We start from the raw sequence: 14,362 nt of genomic DNA, 5'->3' as shown, positions 1-14,362 counted from the left end.
TAATACTATTAAAAAATCTAGAGAATTATCTTTATGACCCAAAGGTAGGGAAGAATTTATTAAATAAGAGTTCAAAAGCACACACCACAAGGATACAATTTGAAAGGTGTGACAAAACCAAAATTAAATATTTTTGGTTAGGGGTGAAGTACACTGATGTCTGCAACTTATATGGAAATGCATCCAAAAGGATGGATAAATGGCTGTTTAGAGATGGACAGATGGACAGTTATAATAAGATAAATGAAGTATAGTAAAATATTAATTATAGAACCTAAGCAGTGGTCATATGGGTGTTCACCATACTATTCTTCCAACTTTTCTGTGTGTACGAAGTTATAAAAATAAAAAAGCTGGTGAAAATGAAGCACTTTTGTTCAACAAAATATTGTACATAGTTTAAAAAACTGTGAATGGAAAATACATTTGATATACACACAGATACAGAAATGATACTTGCTATATACGTATGTATATACACACATTTGACAAGAAACTTCTGTGATCCGCAAGACAAGTAATCTAAAAGAAAACTTGCAAGGTAAAATAAACAGGCACTGCAGAGAATGAGAAAAACAAATGGTTAATATGTATAAAGTAGAAGCTCATCTCATCTGTAGTCAAAGAAATGAAAAGTAAAATAAAAGATACTACTTGAGGGGCACCTGGGTGGCTTAGTTGGCTAAGTGTCTGACTCTTGGATATGGCTCAGGTCACGATTTCATGGTCATGAGATCCAGACCCCTACTCAGCCCTCTGTCAGGCTCTACACTCGGCGCAGAGTCTGCTTCAGATTCTTCCTCCCTCTGTCCTTCCCCCACCCCTCTCTTAAACAAACAAACAAAATCTTTTAAAAAAGATACTACTTGAAGCCCACTGGACTGGCAAAAATTAAGAAGTTATGTGATACCAGTACTGGCAATACTATGAAGAAAGAGAAACCCTTAAGTGTTGCTCACAGAACTATACATTAGTACAGAAACAATCTAGAGCAACTTGGCAATATGTGGCAAAAAACCTATATACCTATCTTATAGAGTCCAGGAATTCTACTCTTGAGTATATACTTCAGATAAACTGACACAGGAACACAAAGAAACAAAGACATCTATGAAGATACTTCCTGCAGCACTGTTTGGAACACCCAAGAACTGGAAATCAATAAATAAAATACTGTGACATTACTATTTGATGGCCATGAGGTATGAACCATGTATGAATATGTATAGATCTCAAAAATAACAGAGTGAAAAAAATAAGTAGAATGAGATGTACAGCACCTTTCCTGTTAAAAAGGGGGAAAAATCTACACATACAAACAACACGATAGACTCTGCAAGGATACACGCATGTCTAAATAAATACATGGAGAATGACTTGAAAGGACATACTCCAAATACCCAAGAGAGGGTAACTATAGGAAGAGAAGGGAATTAGATCATGAATAAAGACTGAAGGGGACAAAAACCAAACATAAAACTAAATATGAAAGTTCACACAGATCATGCATGAACTGATGATGACAGAGGATCATCAACTGAGGAGACTGTCACAGCAATCAATTTCAGTGTTTCTGAATTCTAAGCTAAACATAAAACAAAAACTTCCCCATCCCCAAACACCATAAAAACACATGCTTAAAGGAAATGTAAAAAAAGTAAAAGAGAAATGAACTGGCCACCTCCCTGTCACATGGCTTACCGGAGTACACAGCACATGAGCAGCAGATGGGTTGGGACATTAGCTGGATTGAGCATACTGGGTGTATCTGACTTCATACAGGCCAGGAAGGCCCGCATCCTTCTGTTCTTGTCCTCAACGGCTTTGCCTAGCCAGAGCTTCTTGAGGTTTGGGCAAGTCCATTCCCGAAACGTCAGTGCAGACACCAGCTCAGGGGTTTGAGGAGACTTCCCTTTATAGGCAGACCACTCTTTGAGGATCACTGAAGGAACTAGAAAACAGAAATTGAGGAAAAACAGGTTCTAGAGAATGTCTGAGCATTTCTTCAACTGGCCACAATTGACAGGATCATCTGTCATATTTCAACATCTTTTTATTTTTTGTTACCATTAAATTTTATTGTTAACAGTAGTAACAGCGGGAATAGTAAACACTTATCAGATGTTTGATACATGCTAAGAACTTTACATATAAATGTAAATCTCACTTATTTCTCAGAACTCAGAACTCTAATCCTGAGAGAGAAGTATTATATCTATATTATCATAAAACATAGTACCCATTTTTCAGATGAAGAAATAAAAGTCTCAAAATCACACAATTATATTAAAACTCATTTAAGTACATGTACCAGGCTAGCAAGGAAAGAAGTCCAACTAAGAATTACATAAGTATCTGGCTTCATACAAGATGGGATTGGGAGGAAGACAAACCATAAGAGACTCTTAATCTCACAAAACAAACTGAGGGTTGCTGGGGGCAGGGGGGTAGGGAGAGAGTGGTTGGATTATGGACTTTGGGGAGGGTATGTGCTATGATGAGTGCTGTGAAGTGTGTAAACCTGGCGATTCACAGACCTGTACCCCTGGGGCTAATAATACATTATATGTTTATAAAAAATTTTTAAAAAATATCTGGCTTCATTATAGACTACAGGACGCTCCAAAAGATTTTTTAAAATTTCACAAAATTCTCAAAAAAAATCTTTTAGATTTTTGAAGGTTTAACAGATGAAGAAAACATGGCTTCTGTCTACTTCTGGTATACATCAGGCTCTTAAGCTATGGCCTCTTTTACTTAAGACATCTAGCATCTAATCAATTACCCAAGCTAGAAACCTGGAAGTCATCCCAGAGTCTACACTCTCCTTCACCTCCTACACATCTGGTTATTTCCAAGGTCCTGCTGATTCTATTACTTGATTATGTTTTATATCTGTGCCCTTTTCTTCATCACAACAAATATTGCAGAGGTTCAGATCTCATCACCTGACAAGTCTCCAGACTGCTGTCCCAGACTTCATCCTGTCTGGTGTACCTCATATGCATGCTCCACAACTGTGAGAATTCTCTTTTTAACAAAATTTTTATTTTGAAATAATTAATTCACAGGGAGTTGCAAAGACAGTTGAGAGAGGTCCTGTGTATCCTTACCCAGTTTCTCCCAAAAGTTATATCTAAAACAATTATAATATCAAAGCTAGGAAGTTGACCTTGGTATAGTTGTGTGTATAGTTCTATGTCACAGGTAGTTTTTTTTGAATTCTATTTATTTATTTGACACAAAGAGAATACAAGTAGGCAGAGTGGCAGGCTGACGGAGAGGGAGAAGCACACTCCCCGCTGAGCAGAGAGCCTAATGCGAGGCTTGATCCCAGGACCATCATGACCTGAGCCGAAGGCAGATGCTTAAACCGAGTGAGCCACCCAGGCACCCCTCACACGGAGGTTTGTATAACCACCAATACAATCAAGATACAGAACTATTCAATTACTACAAAGATCTACTTTATGCTACCCCTTTTATGGTCACACCCAATGCCCTACAGCACAATCCCTAATCCCTGGCAACTACTAATCTATTCTCCATCCTTACAATTTTGTCAATTTGAGAATGTTATATAAATAGAATCATATAGTATGTAATCTTCTGAGATTGGCATTTGTACCTGGCATAATGCCCTTAGGATCCTTCCATGTTGCTGCATATATCAATACTTTTTTGCCAAGTAGTATTCCATGGTATGGCCATACCACAGTTTAACCATTCATCATTTGAAGGACATCTGGGCTGTTCCCAGCTTGGGGCTATTACAAATAAAATTTATTATAAATATTTTTTATAGGTTCCTGCATGAAAGTAAGTCTTCATTTCTCTGGGATAAATGCCCCAAAGTGTAAGTGCTGGGGTGCATGAGAAGTCTATTTTGACTTTTGAAAGGAAATGCCAACGTATTTTCTAGAGTAGAGGTACCATTTTACATTTCTACCAGCAATTTATGGATGATCTAGTTCCTCCACATCCAATCCAGCATGTGGTATTGACACCATTATTCATTTTAGCCATTCTGATAGGTATATAGTTATATCTCATTGTGGTTTTAATTTGAAAGTCTTTGTGCACCTGGGTGGCTCAGTCACTAGGCGTCTGCCTTCGGCTCAGGTCGTGATCCCAGGGTAATGGGATTGAACCCTGCACTGGGCTCCCCGCTTAGCGGGAAGCCTGCTTCACACTCTTCCACTCTCCCTGCCTATGTTCCCTTTCTCACTGTCTCTCTGTCAAATAAATAAATAAAATCCTCCTAAAAAAATTGCAATTCTTTAATGGCTAATGATGTGAAACATCTTTTCATGTCTTTATTTGCCACACATATAATTTCTTCAGTGAAAGGTTCGAATTCTTTTGCTGATCTTCTAATCAGACTGTTTCCATAATGCTTAGTTTTCAGAGTTCTTTATATATTTTATTTTTTAAAAAATATTTTATTTTTTTTTTACCAGAGAGAGAGTGAGAGAGCGAGCACAAGCAGGGAGAGCAGCAGGCAAAGGGAGAAGCAGACTCCCCAGTGAGCAGGAAGCCCAATGTGGGACTCGATCCCAGGACCCTGGGATCATGACCTGAGCCACAGGCAGATGCTTAATCGACTGAGCCATCAAGAGTTCTTGATATATTTTAGACAGTAATCTAGATGTGTGGTACCTGTTCACCTATGGATGTCCAATTCATCTAGTACCATTTTTTAAAAGGACTATCCTTCCTTTAATGAAGTACTTCTGCAGCTTTGTCAAAAATCAGTTGGTTGTACTTGCATGGGGCTATTTATGGATTCTCTATTCTGTTTCATTTCTCTGTCTGTCCATATTACTACCACCGATACCACACAATCTTAATTACTGTAGCTACACAGAAAGTCTTGAAAATCAAGATAGAGTGATTACTGCCAACTTACTCCTTTTCAAAATTGTTTTAGCTGTTCTAGTTCCTTTGTCTTTTCATATAAATATTAGAATAATCTTGTATATATCTACAAAGAACCCTTCCAGTATCTGGATAGGAATTGTGTGAAACCTGCATATCAGTTTGAAGAGAAGTGACATTTTACTATGTTGAATCCTCCAATTCATGGAGATCTAGGTCTCTCCATTTACATAGTTCTTCATTGATTTCTTTCATCAGCATTTTATAATTTTCAGCATACAGATCTTGAACATCTTTTGTTAAATTTATGCCTAAGTATTTCATTTTCTTTGGAGGAATTATAAATGGTATTTTTAAATTTTGGTTCCTCATATTCATTGTCAGTATACAGAAATATAATTAATTTATGTATCCTACAAACAAGATGAACTCACTTATTAGCTCTAGGAATTTTGTTGTAGATTGTGATTTTCTACATAGACTATATCATCTACAAGTAGGGACAGTTTTATTTCTTCCCTTCTGATCTGTATGTCTTCTGTATCATTTTCTTGCCTTTCTATGCTGGCTCGAAGTTCTAATACTATGCTGAAGAGCAGCAGTGAGGGCATAACTAGCCTTGCTCCTTATTTTAGGAGAAAAACAGTCTTTCCCCATGAAGTGTAATGTTAGCTGTAAGGTTTTTGTAGATGTTCTTTATCAAGTTGAAGGAATTCTCTACTCCTAGTTTTCTGAGATTTTTTTTTTATCATGAACTGTGAAATTTTGTTAAATATTTTTCTGCATCCATTGGGATGACCAGATACTTTTTCTTTATCCTGTCTATATGGTAGCTTACATAGACTGATTTTTCAAATATTGAACCAATCTTACAAGATAGAATAAACCCTACTGGGCAGTGGTGTGTAATTCTTTCTATATATTGTTGAATTCTACAGATGAATATTTTGTTAAGAACTTTTATATCTATACTGATGAAGGATATTGGTCTGAAGTACTGTTTTTACATACTGTCTTTACCTGGTTTTAGTATTGGGGTAATACTGGCTTCATAGAGTGATTTGTTAAGTGTTCTCTCCTATTTCCTGAAAAAGATTTGTGTAGAATTGATGGCAATTCTTTTTTTTCAATTTAAAGATTTATTGTCCACAATAAGTGCCTGACTATATAAAGCATTGTTGGAAATTAAAAGACTTACGAGACAGACTCTATGTACTCTTTTAAAAAAGGAATTATTATTGAGGGGTGCCTGCTGGCTCATTCAGTAGAGCATCCAACTCTTGCTCACAGAGTCATGAGTTTGAGCCCCATGTTGGCTCTAGAGATTACATTAAAATTTCTTAAAAATTTTATCCTTGAAATATAATTGATATAAAATGTTATATTAGTTTCAGTTGTACAACATAGGGATTTGAAAATTATCTGTTAAAAATTCAGTAGAATTCTCCAGTGAAATTAATTCACTGCATTCATATGCAATTGTTATAAATAAGAATTTATTTATAAGATTTCTTTTTTGGGAAAATTTAAATTTTATTAGTATTTACAGGGCTATTCAAATGATCTATTTCATATTAGGTGTGTTGTGGTAGTTTGCAATTTTCAGAGATTGCTCCATTTTGTTTCAGTTGTCAAATTTATGTGTAGAGTTGTTTACAGTATTCCCATATAACCCTTTGGATATCTGTAGGTACTATGGTGTTATTCCCTGCCTCATTCTTGGTATTAGTAATTGTGTGTTCCCTATTTTCTTCTTTGCAGACTTTCTAGAAGTTTGTCAATTTTATGGTTCTTTTCAAAGAACCAGGTTTTTGTTTCACTAATTACTCTGTTATTTTTCTGTTTTCAATTTCATTGGTTTTTGCTCTTTATTATTAATTCTTCACTTTTGTTTGCTGCAGGCTTAGCTTTCTCCTCCTCTTGTTTCTTGAGGTGGAAATGCAGATGATGCTCTAATTTGAGCATTTAGTACCATAAATTTCCTTCTCAGCAATTTAGCTCCATACCACAGATTCTCATATACTGCATTTTTATTTTCATTTCATTCCATGTATTTCTTTCTTCCTCTTGAGACTTGTTCTTTGACCCATGGATTGTATTAAAGTGCTTTGTAATTTTCCAAGTATTTCCAGGCTTTCCTATTACCTTCCTGTTTTTAATTTCTAGTTTGATTCCATAGTGGTCTGAGAATATACTCTGTATAATTTTAATGAGCTTAAGTTCACTGAGTTTGAGTATTTACCCTAAAGATACAGATGTAGTGATCCGAAGGGGCACGTGCACCCGAACGTTTATAGCAGCAATGTCCACAATAGCCAAACTATGGAAAGAACCTAGATGTCCATCAACAGATGAATGGATAAATAAGATGTGGTATATATATATATATACAATGGAATACTATGCAGCCATCAAAAGAAATGAAATCTTGCCATTTGCCACAATGTAGATCGAACTGGCGGGTATTATGCTTAGTGAAATAAGTCAATGGGAAAAAGACAATTATCATATGATCTCCCTGATATGAGGAAGTTGAGAGGCAATGTGGGGGGCTTGGGGGGGGGTAGGAAAAGAATAAATGAAACAAGATGGCATTGGGAGGGAGACAAACCATAAGAGACTCTTTTTTTTTTTAAGATTTTATTTATTTATTTGACAGAGAGAGATCACAAGTAGACAGAGAGGCAGGCAGAGAGAGAGAGAGAGAGAGAGAGGGAAGCAGGCTCCCTGCTGAGCAGAGAGCCCGATGCGGGACTCGATCCCAGGACCCTGAGATCATGACCTGAGCCAAAGGCAGCGGCTTAACCTACTGAGCCACCCAGGCACCCCCATAAGAGACTCTTAATCTCACAAAACAAACTGAGGGTTGCAGGGGGGTAGGGGGCTACGGAGAGGGTGGTTGGGTTATGGACATTGGGGAGGGTATGTGCTATGGTGAGTGCTATGAAGTGTGTAAACCTGGTGATTCACAGACCTGTACCCCTGGGGCTAATAATACATTATACGTTAATAAAAAAAAGTTTACTGAGTTTGTTTCATGGTCCAAGATATAATCTATCATGGTATATGTTAAGTGGGCATGTGAAAAGAACATATATTTTCCTCTTGTTGCATGTTCTATTAAGAGTCAATTAGATCCTATTCATTAATGGTACTGTTGAGTTCTATATTCCTGATGATCTTCTTTCTAGTTGTTTTACTCATTATCGAAAGCAGAGTTGAAGTCTCTGATTATAATTGTGGATTTGTCTCTTTCGAAGTTTTCTCAGTTGTGGCATCACTATTTTGTGGCTCTGTGGTTTGGTGATGGACATTTAGGATTGCTAGTCTTCTTGGTATATTGACTCTTACCAGTATATAATATCCCTCTCTTTTCCTGGCAATCTACTTTGCTCCGAAGTCTACTTTATGTGGTATTAATATAGCCATACCTAATTTATTTTGTTTAATGTTTTCATGGTAAATAATTTTTCATCATTCAACTTTCAACATGCATATCATTTATATTTGAAGTGAATTTTTGGAGACAACATATAATTGGGTTATGATTTTTATCCAGTCTGTGAATGACTGTATTTTAACTGGTGTAATTAGACTACTACATATAATGTAATTATTGATGTTAGGGCTTAAGTCTATCATTTTTTTGGTTTATTTTCTGTTTTTCATATCTTTGCTTTCTTCCTCTTCCCTTCCTGTAGGTTACATGAACTTATTTTAGAATTCTGTGTTGATTTATCTATAGTGTTTTTGAGTATTTCTGTGTACACCTTTTCTAATGCATTTTCTAGGCATTGCATTATGTACACATAAGTTACCACAGTCTACTGGTATTGACATTTTACCCGTTTAAGTATAGAAACCTTACCAGTTACATCCCTTTAATCTTCCTGATTTAGAACTGTCTTACATATTTTCCCTACAGACACTAAGAACCAAATTAAACAGTGATACTTTTGCTTCAACTGTGAAATTTAGAAAACTCAAGAAAAGCAAAGTCTATTGTTTTTACCTACATATTTGTTCTCTCCATTGTCTTTCCTTTCTTCCTGATGTTGCAAGATTCCTTCTTTAAGTTTCTACTTTAACTCTAGTTAGTTAACATACAGTGTTACTAGTTTCAGGTGTACAATACAGTCATTCAGCACTTTCATACATCACCCTGTGCTCATCAGGACATATACCCACCCTCCTACTCCCCCGCTCTGGTACCCATGAGTTTGTTCCCTATGATGGAAAGTCTGTTTTTTGCTTTGACTATCTCTCTCTCATTTTTTTCCTTTGCTTATATGTTTTGTTTCTTAAATTCCACATTTAGTGAAATCATATGGTATTTGTCTTTCTCTTATTTTGCTTAGCATTATATTCTCTAGCTCCACAATATTGTTGCAAATGGCAAGATTTAGTTATTATTAGGGCTTAATAATATTCCATTATCTATTACTATACAATATTCCATTATATTCCATACACACACCACATCTTTACCCATCCACCAACTGATGGACACTTGGGCTATTTCCATATTGTGGCTATTATAAATAATACTGCTATAAACATAAGGGTGCATGTATCCCTTTGAATTAGTGTCTCTGTATTTGGATAAATATCCAGTAGTACAAATACTGGTTCATAAAGTAATTCCAGTTTTAAATTTTTGAGGAACTTCCATACTATTTAGCACAGTGGCTGTACAACTTTGCATTCTCACCAACACTGCAAGAGGGTTCCCACTTCTCTACATCCTTGCCAATACCTGTTGTTCCTTGTGCCTTTGATTTTAGCCGTTCTTACAGGTGTGAGGTGTTACCTCATTGTAGTTTTGATATGCACTTCCTTGATGATGAGTGATGTTGAGCATCTTTTCATGTACCTGTTGGCTACCTAGATGTCTTCTTTGGAGAAATGTCTGTTCATGTCTTCTGCCCAATTTTTAATTGGGTTATTTGTTTTTAGGGTTTGAGTTTTGTAAGTCCTTTATATATTTTGGATACTAGCCTTTTAGTGGATATGTCATTTGCAAATATCTTCTCCCATTCTGCCTTTTAGTTTTGATTGTTTCCTTTGCAGTGCAGAATCTTTTTATTTGATATAGTCCCAAGAGTTTATTTTTGCTTTTGTTTCACTTGCCTCGAGAGGCCTATCTATAAAGAAGCTACCACAGCTAATGACGAAGACGTTACTGCCTGCGTTCTCTTCTAGGATTTTTATAACATCAGGTCTCACATTTTAATATTTCTTGTAGGGCTGGTTTAGTGGTCATGAACTGCTTTAGGTTTGTTTGTCTGGGGAACTCTTTAAGTCTCCTTCTATTTTGAATGACAGCATTGCTGGATAGAGTATTCTTGACTCTTGATTTCTCCCATTCAGCTCTTCAAATATATCGTGCCACTCCTTTCTGGCTTGCAAAGCTTCTGTTGCAAAATCTCCTGCTAGCCTTATGATTTTTCCCTTGTAAGCTAATGACTTGTTTTACCTGCTACCTTTAGAACTTTTTCTTTATCACTATACTTTATAAATTTAATTACAATATGTCTTGCTGTTGGTCAGCTTTTGTTGAATCTGTTGGGGTTCCTCTGTGCCTCCTGTACCCAAATATCTGCTTCCTTCTCCAGCTTAGGGAACTTTTCAGCTGTTATTTCTTCAAATACATTTTCTGACCACCTTTCTCTCTCTTCTGAGACTCCTGTAATATAAATGTTATTACATTTAACGGAGTCAGTGAGTTCCCTAAGTCTATTCTTGTTTTGCATAATTCTTTTCTCTCTCCTTTACTCAGCTTGATTACTTTCCATTACTCTCTCTCCTAGGTCACTAATTCATTTTCATTTGTTTCCATATACATGTTCCTCTGCTTCTTCTATCTTGCTGTTCATTCCATCAAATGTGTTTCTAAATGTCATTTATTGTGCCCCTTATCTTTGCTATGTCATCCCTATCTCTGTGTTAAGTGTCTCACACATGTACTCTACTCTTTTCTCAAGTCCAGTGAGTATCCTTAGAATCATTGCTTTAATGTCTTTATCCAGCATGTTACTTACATCTGTTTTGCTTAGATCTCTGGCTTTGGCCTTATCCTTTCTTTCAGTTGGGATAAATTTGTTTTCTCATTTTGTCTGCCTCTCTGTGTCAATTTCTCTGTGTTAACAAAGTCAGTTCCATCTTCTCCTCTTGAAAGTAGTGACTTCATAAAGAAGAGGTCCTGGAGTGTTAATCCCCTATTCACCAGAACCTGGCACTTCAGGAGAATATCCTATGTATATTGCTTATGGCCTTCTTTTGTTTATGGGTCCCTTTTCCTTTCCGTGTAGTCATCAGCACTGACTCTCTGCCTGCTGTGGGTTATGCTTGCTCTCTATGGTGGTAGTGGGACCCAGGCAGGCTAGCTCTGGGGGAGTGGGGCATGCCCACCAAGGAAAAGGAACAGGACAGTTGTATTAGCAAAATGTACACTGGGCAACTAGTCCTATGCCAGATCTCCTTTAGTGTTGTAGTAGTTGGAGGCTGCACACTGGGCAGCCAGAAAAACAAGACCAGCTGGGGGTACACAGCTGGGCATGGTGGGAGATGATGCCTGTGGGTGCACAAAGGTGCCTGGAGGATTGCTGCTCAGTGTGGTACATGCTTGTGGCTGGGGGCACATGTCCTGGAGATCACACAGGTGTGGCTAGGGGTGCACAGCTAAGCACAGTGTGACAGACATGCATGGTGCTCAGCGGCAGCTGTGCACCTGGTGGCTGGGTAGGGAACCTGTTTAGCTTTAACAAAATTTGCCCTGGGGTGCTTGGGTGGTGTAGTCAGATAAGCATCTAACTCTTTTTTTTTTAAGATTGTATTTATTCATTTGACAGAGAGAAAGCACAGCAAGGGGCATGGCAGGCAGAGAAGAAGGAGAAGCAGGCTCCCTGCTGAGCAGAGAGCCCAAAGTGGGGCTCAATTCCAGGACCCTGGGATCACAACCTGAGCCAATGGCAGATGCTTAACCGACTGAGCCATCCAGGTGCCCCATAACTGCCCAGCTCTTGGCTTCAGCTCAGGTGGTGGGATCAAATCCTGTGTCAGGCTCCATGCTCAGCATGTAGTCTGCTTGGGATTCTCTTTCCTTCTCCCTCTACCCCTCTTACTTGTGCTGTCTCTCTAAAATAAATAAATCTTTTTTAAAAAATTGCCCTGAGCCCAGGGTCAACACCAGCGGCCTGGAGTTGATAAGTCCTCAGGAGAACTTGGGGGCATGGAGCACTGCTAGTGAGTTAGGTGCCAAGTGTCTGTGCAGCCCCACCTCCAGCAGGTGTCTCTGTGCTTATGCTGACAGCTGGGGATGGAAAATGGCACCTGCCAGCTCCCTTGTTTCAGAAGTCCCCCAACATACTCAAACAAGTATGAACAGATCTGTCTACTATTTGTGCAGTTTGTTCTATCAGTCTTCAGATTGCTCTCCAGTTTATTGACTTGGATGTGGATGATATCTAACTGGAAACATGGGACAGGGTGAACTCAGGGTCCTCCTATTCTGCCATCTTCCCAAGCTCCTCCCAAGATTCCTCCTTTTATCATTTCCTTTTTGTGTAGAGGAATACCTTTAGCCCTTCTTTTACTGCAGTTCTGCTTGTGAAAAATTATCCTAGTTTTCCTTCACCTGAGAATATGTTGATTTCCCCTTCATTCCTAGAGGATGCTTTTGCTTGATACAGAATTCTAACCTGACATTTCTTTCCTTTCAGCCCTTGAAAATATTGTGCAACTTCCTTCTGGACTCTGGCTTCTGAAGAGAGATCAGCTGTTATTCATACTGTTTTGCCACAATAGGTAAAGCACTGCTTTTCTCTGGAGGCTTTCAAGAATTTTTCTGCCTTTAGCTTTCACAGGTTTAATCAAGATACATCTTCGCATGGATTTCTTTGGGTTTATATTATTTATAATTCACTTAGTTTCCTGAATCTGTGGGCTTACTTTTCCCAAATTTTAAAATATTCCAGCCATTATTTATTTGAATACATCTGCAGTCCACCCTCTTCCACCTCTCCTTCTGGAACTGTGATGACACAAATATTAGACCTTTTGTTTTAGTTTCACTGATCCCTGTCCATTATTTCAGCCTATTTTCTATTATTCAGACTGAGTAATTTCTATTGTTATGTCTCCACATTCACTGATTATTTCTTTTGTTGTCTCCAATTTGTTATTTAACCCATCTATTGAGTATTTTGTTATTGTATTTTTTAGTTCTTAATTTCCCTTTCTTCTATCTTCTGTTTCGTTGCTAAGACTTTCTATTTTTAAGTCGTATCATGCATGTTCAGAACTCTTCGTCAAAGCATTTTTAAGATGGCTGTTTTGAAATCCCTATCAGGTAATTCAAACATCTATGTCATCTCAATGATGGCACCCACTGACTTTCTTTCCTTGGTGTGATATCTCAGTTTGAAATCTTTCTGGTTCTTAGTATGATGAAGGATTTCCAATTGAAACCTGGACATTTGGGATATTATTTTAAAATTCTTATTTCAATCTTTTAAAAGGATCTTTAATATTTTAAAAGGATCTTATTTTAATTTTGTTGTTTTAGCAGGTATTTTCTGCTATCACTACCGTGAATAAAGGGGGATGCTATCTCATTCCTGCCAAGCAGAAGTGAATGAAAGTCCTGGCTCCCCACTCAGCTCCCCTCTCTCCCTTGTTATACAGTCAGTCAAGGATAGAGGTCTAGGTTATTTATCTGGCCTTTGCTAGTAGGGGTGAGGGTGGGCGGCAGTTTTTCTGTGGTATTTGACTAGTGTAGAATGGTTATTATCTAAATATGTTGTGTTGCTAGGTTCTTTCTTTTGGGTCCTTTGACTAGAGTGAGAAGGCATTTCTTGGGGCTTTTACTGGTCTGTACCTATTAGGTGTTTCTGGGCTGCCAGCTTATCCCACAACTAGTCTAGGATATATGCAGCAATAAGAAAACCCAAGGAACTCACCACTGCATTACTCCTTGGATCCCAAAGTCCTTAGCCAGTCTGCCTTCTTCTTGTCACCTTTGAGAATGTCTTGTGCTTATTATATATATAATGTCCTGGGCTTTCAGTTGTATTTAGCAGGAGAAAGAAGGAAAAGTATATGTACTCCATCTTCCCAGAAGGAGAAATCTAGAGGGTTCTACTGAACACACTAATCTGACCATGTCCTTCTGCAGCTTAAAACATCTCAATGGTTCCAACTCTCTATGGGATCAAATCCACAACAAAACCTTACTGAGGAGGAAAATCTATGTCAGATATACCTCTACATTCCCAAAGTCCAGCATGCTTCTTTTAAGTAGTAGTGACTCTGAATGCTTAATGATTAAAGAATTGAGGCTTAAGTTAATGCAGTTCCCATACTAATGTGTATTCTGGTGAATTATGTATTTTCTCAAAGACTGCTCCATAGCCAAGAGTATCATGATGTGCTTGCACAGACATTTTTGTTCCACACCAAGCTCTGAGAGAGCTGTTGAAGCTAG

At 37.7% G+C, this 14,362-nt stretch overlaps 1 protein-coding gene across 2 annotated transcripts in view; it reads right to left on the bottom strand.

Annotated features, from left to right (window-relative positions):
* The window catches only part of LOC111139931 (family with sequence similarity 120C), a 111,235-nt gene that overhangs the window by 45,184 nt on the left and 51,689 nt on the right, over positions 1–14,362 (bottom strand). For both annotated transcript variants that reach the window (XM_022492344.1, XM_022492345.1), the window contains exon 10: positions 1,702–1,951. In XM_022492344.1, the coding sequence (XP_022348052.1) occupies positions 1,702–1,951 (250 nt within the window). The remainder of the gene's footprint in view (positions 1–1,701; positions 1,952–14,362) is intronic.

Source organism: Enhydra lutris, unplaced genomic scaffold (assembly GCF_002288905.1).
Source record: "Enhydra lutris kenyoni isolate GAN:26980312 unplaced genomic scaffold, ASM228890v2 scaffoldscaffold125, whole genome shotgun sequence".
In the NCBI taxonomy this organism is placed as follows: domain Eukaryota; kingdom Metazoa; phylum Chordata; class Mammalia; order Carnivora; family Mustelidae; genus Enhydra; species Enhydra lutris.
This window is presented reverse-complemented; position numbering and strand designations above follow the sequence as displayed.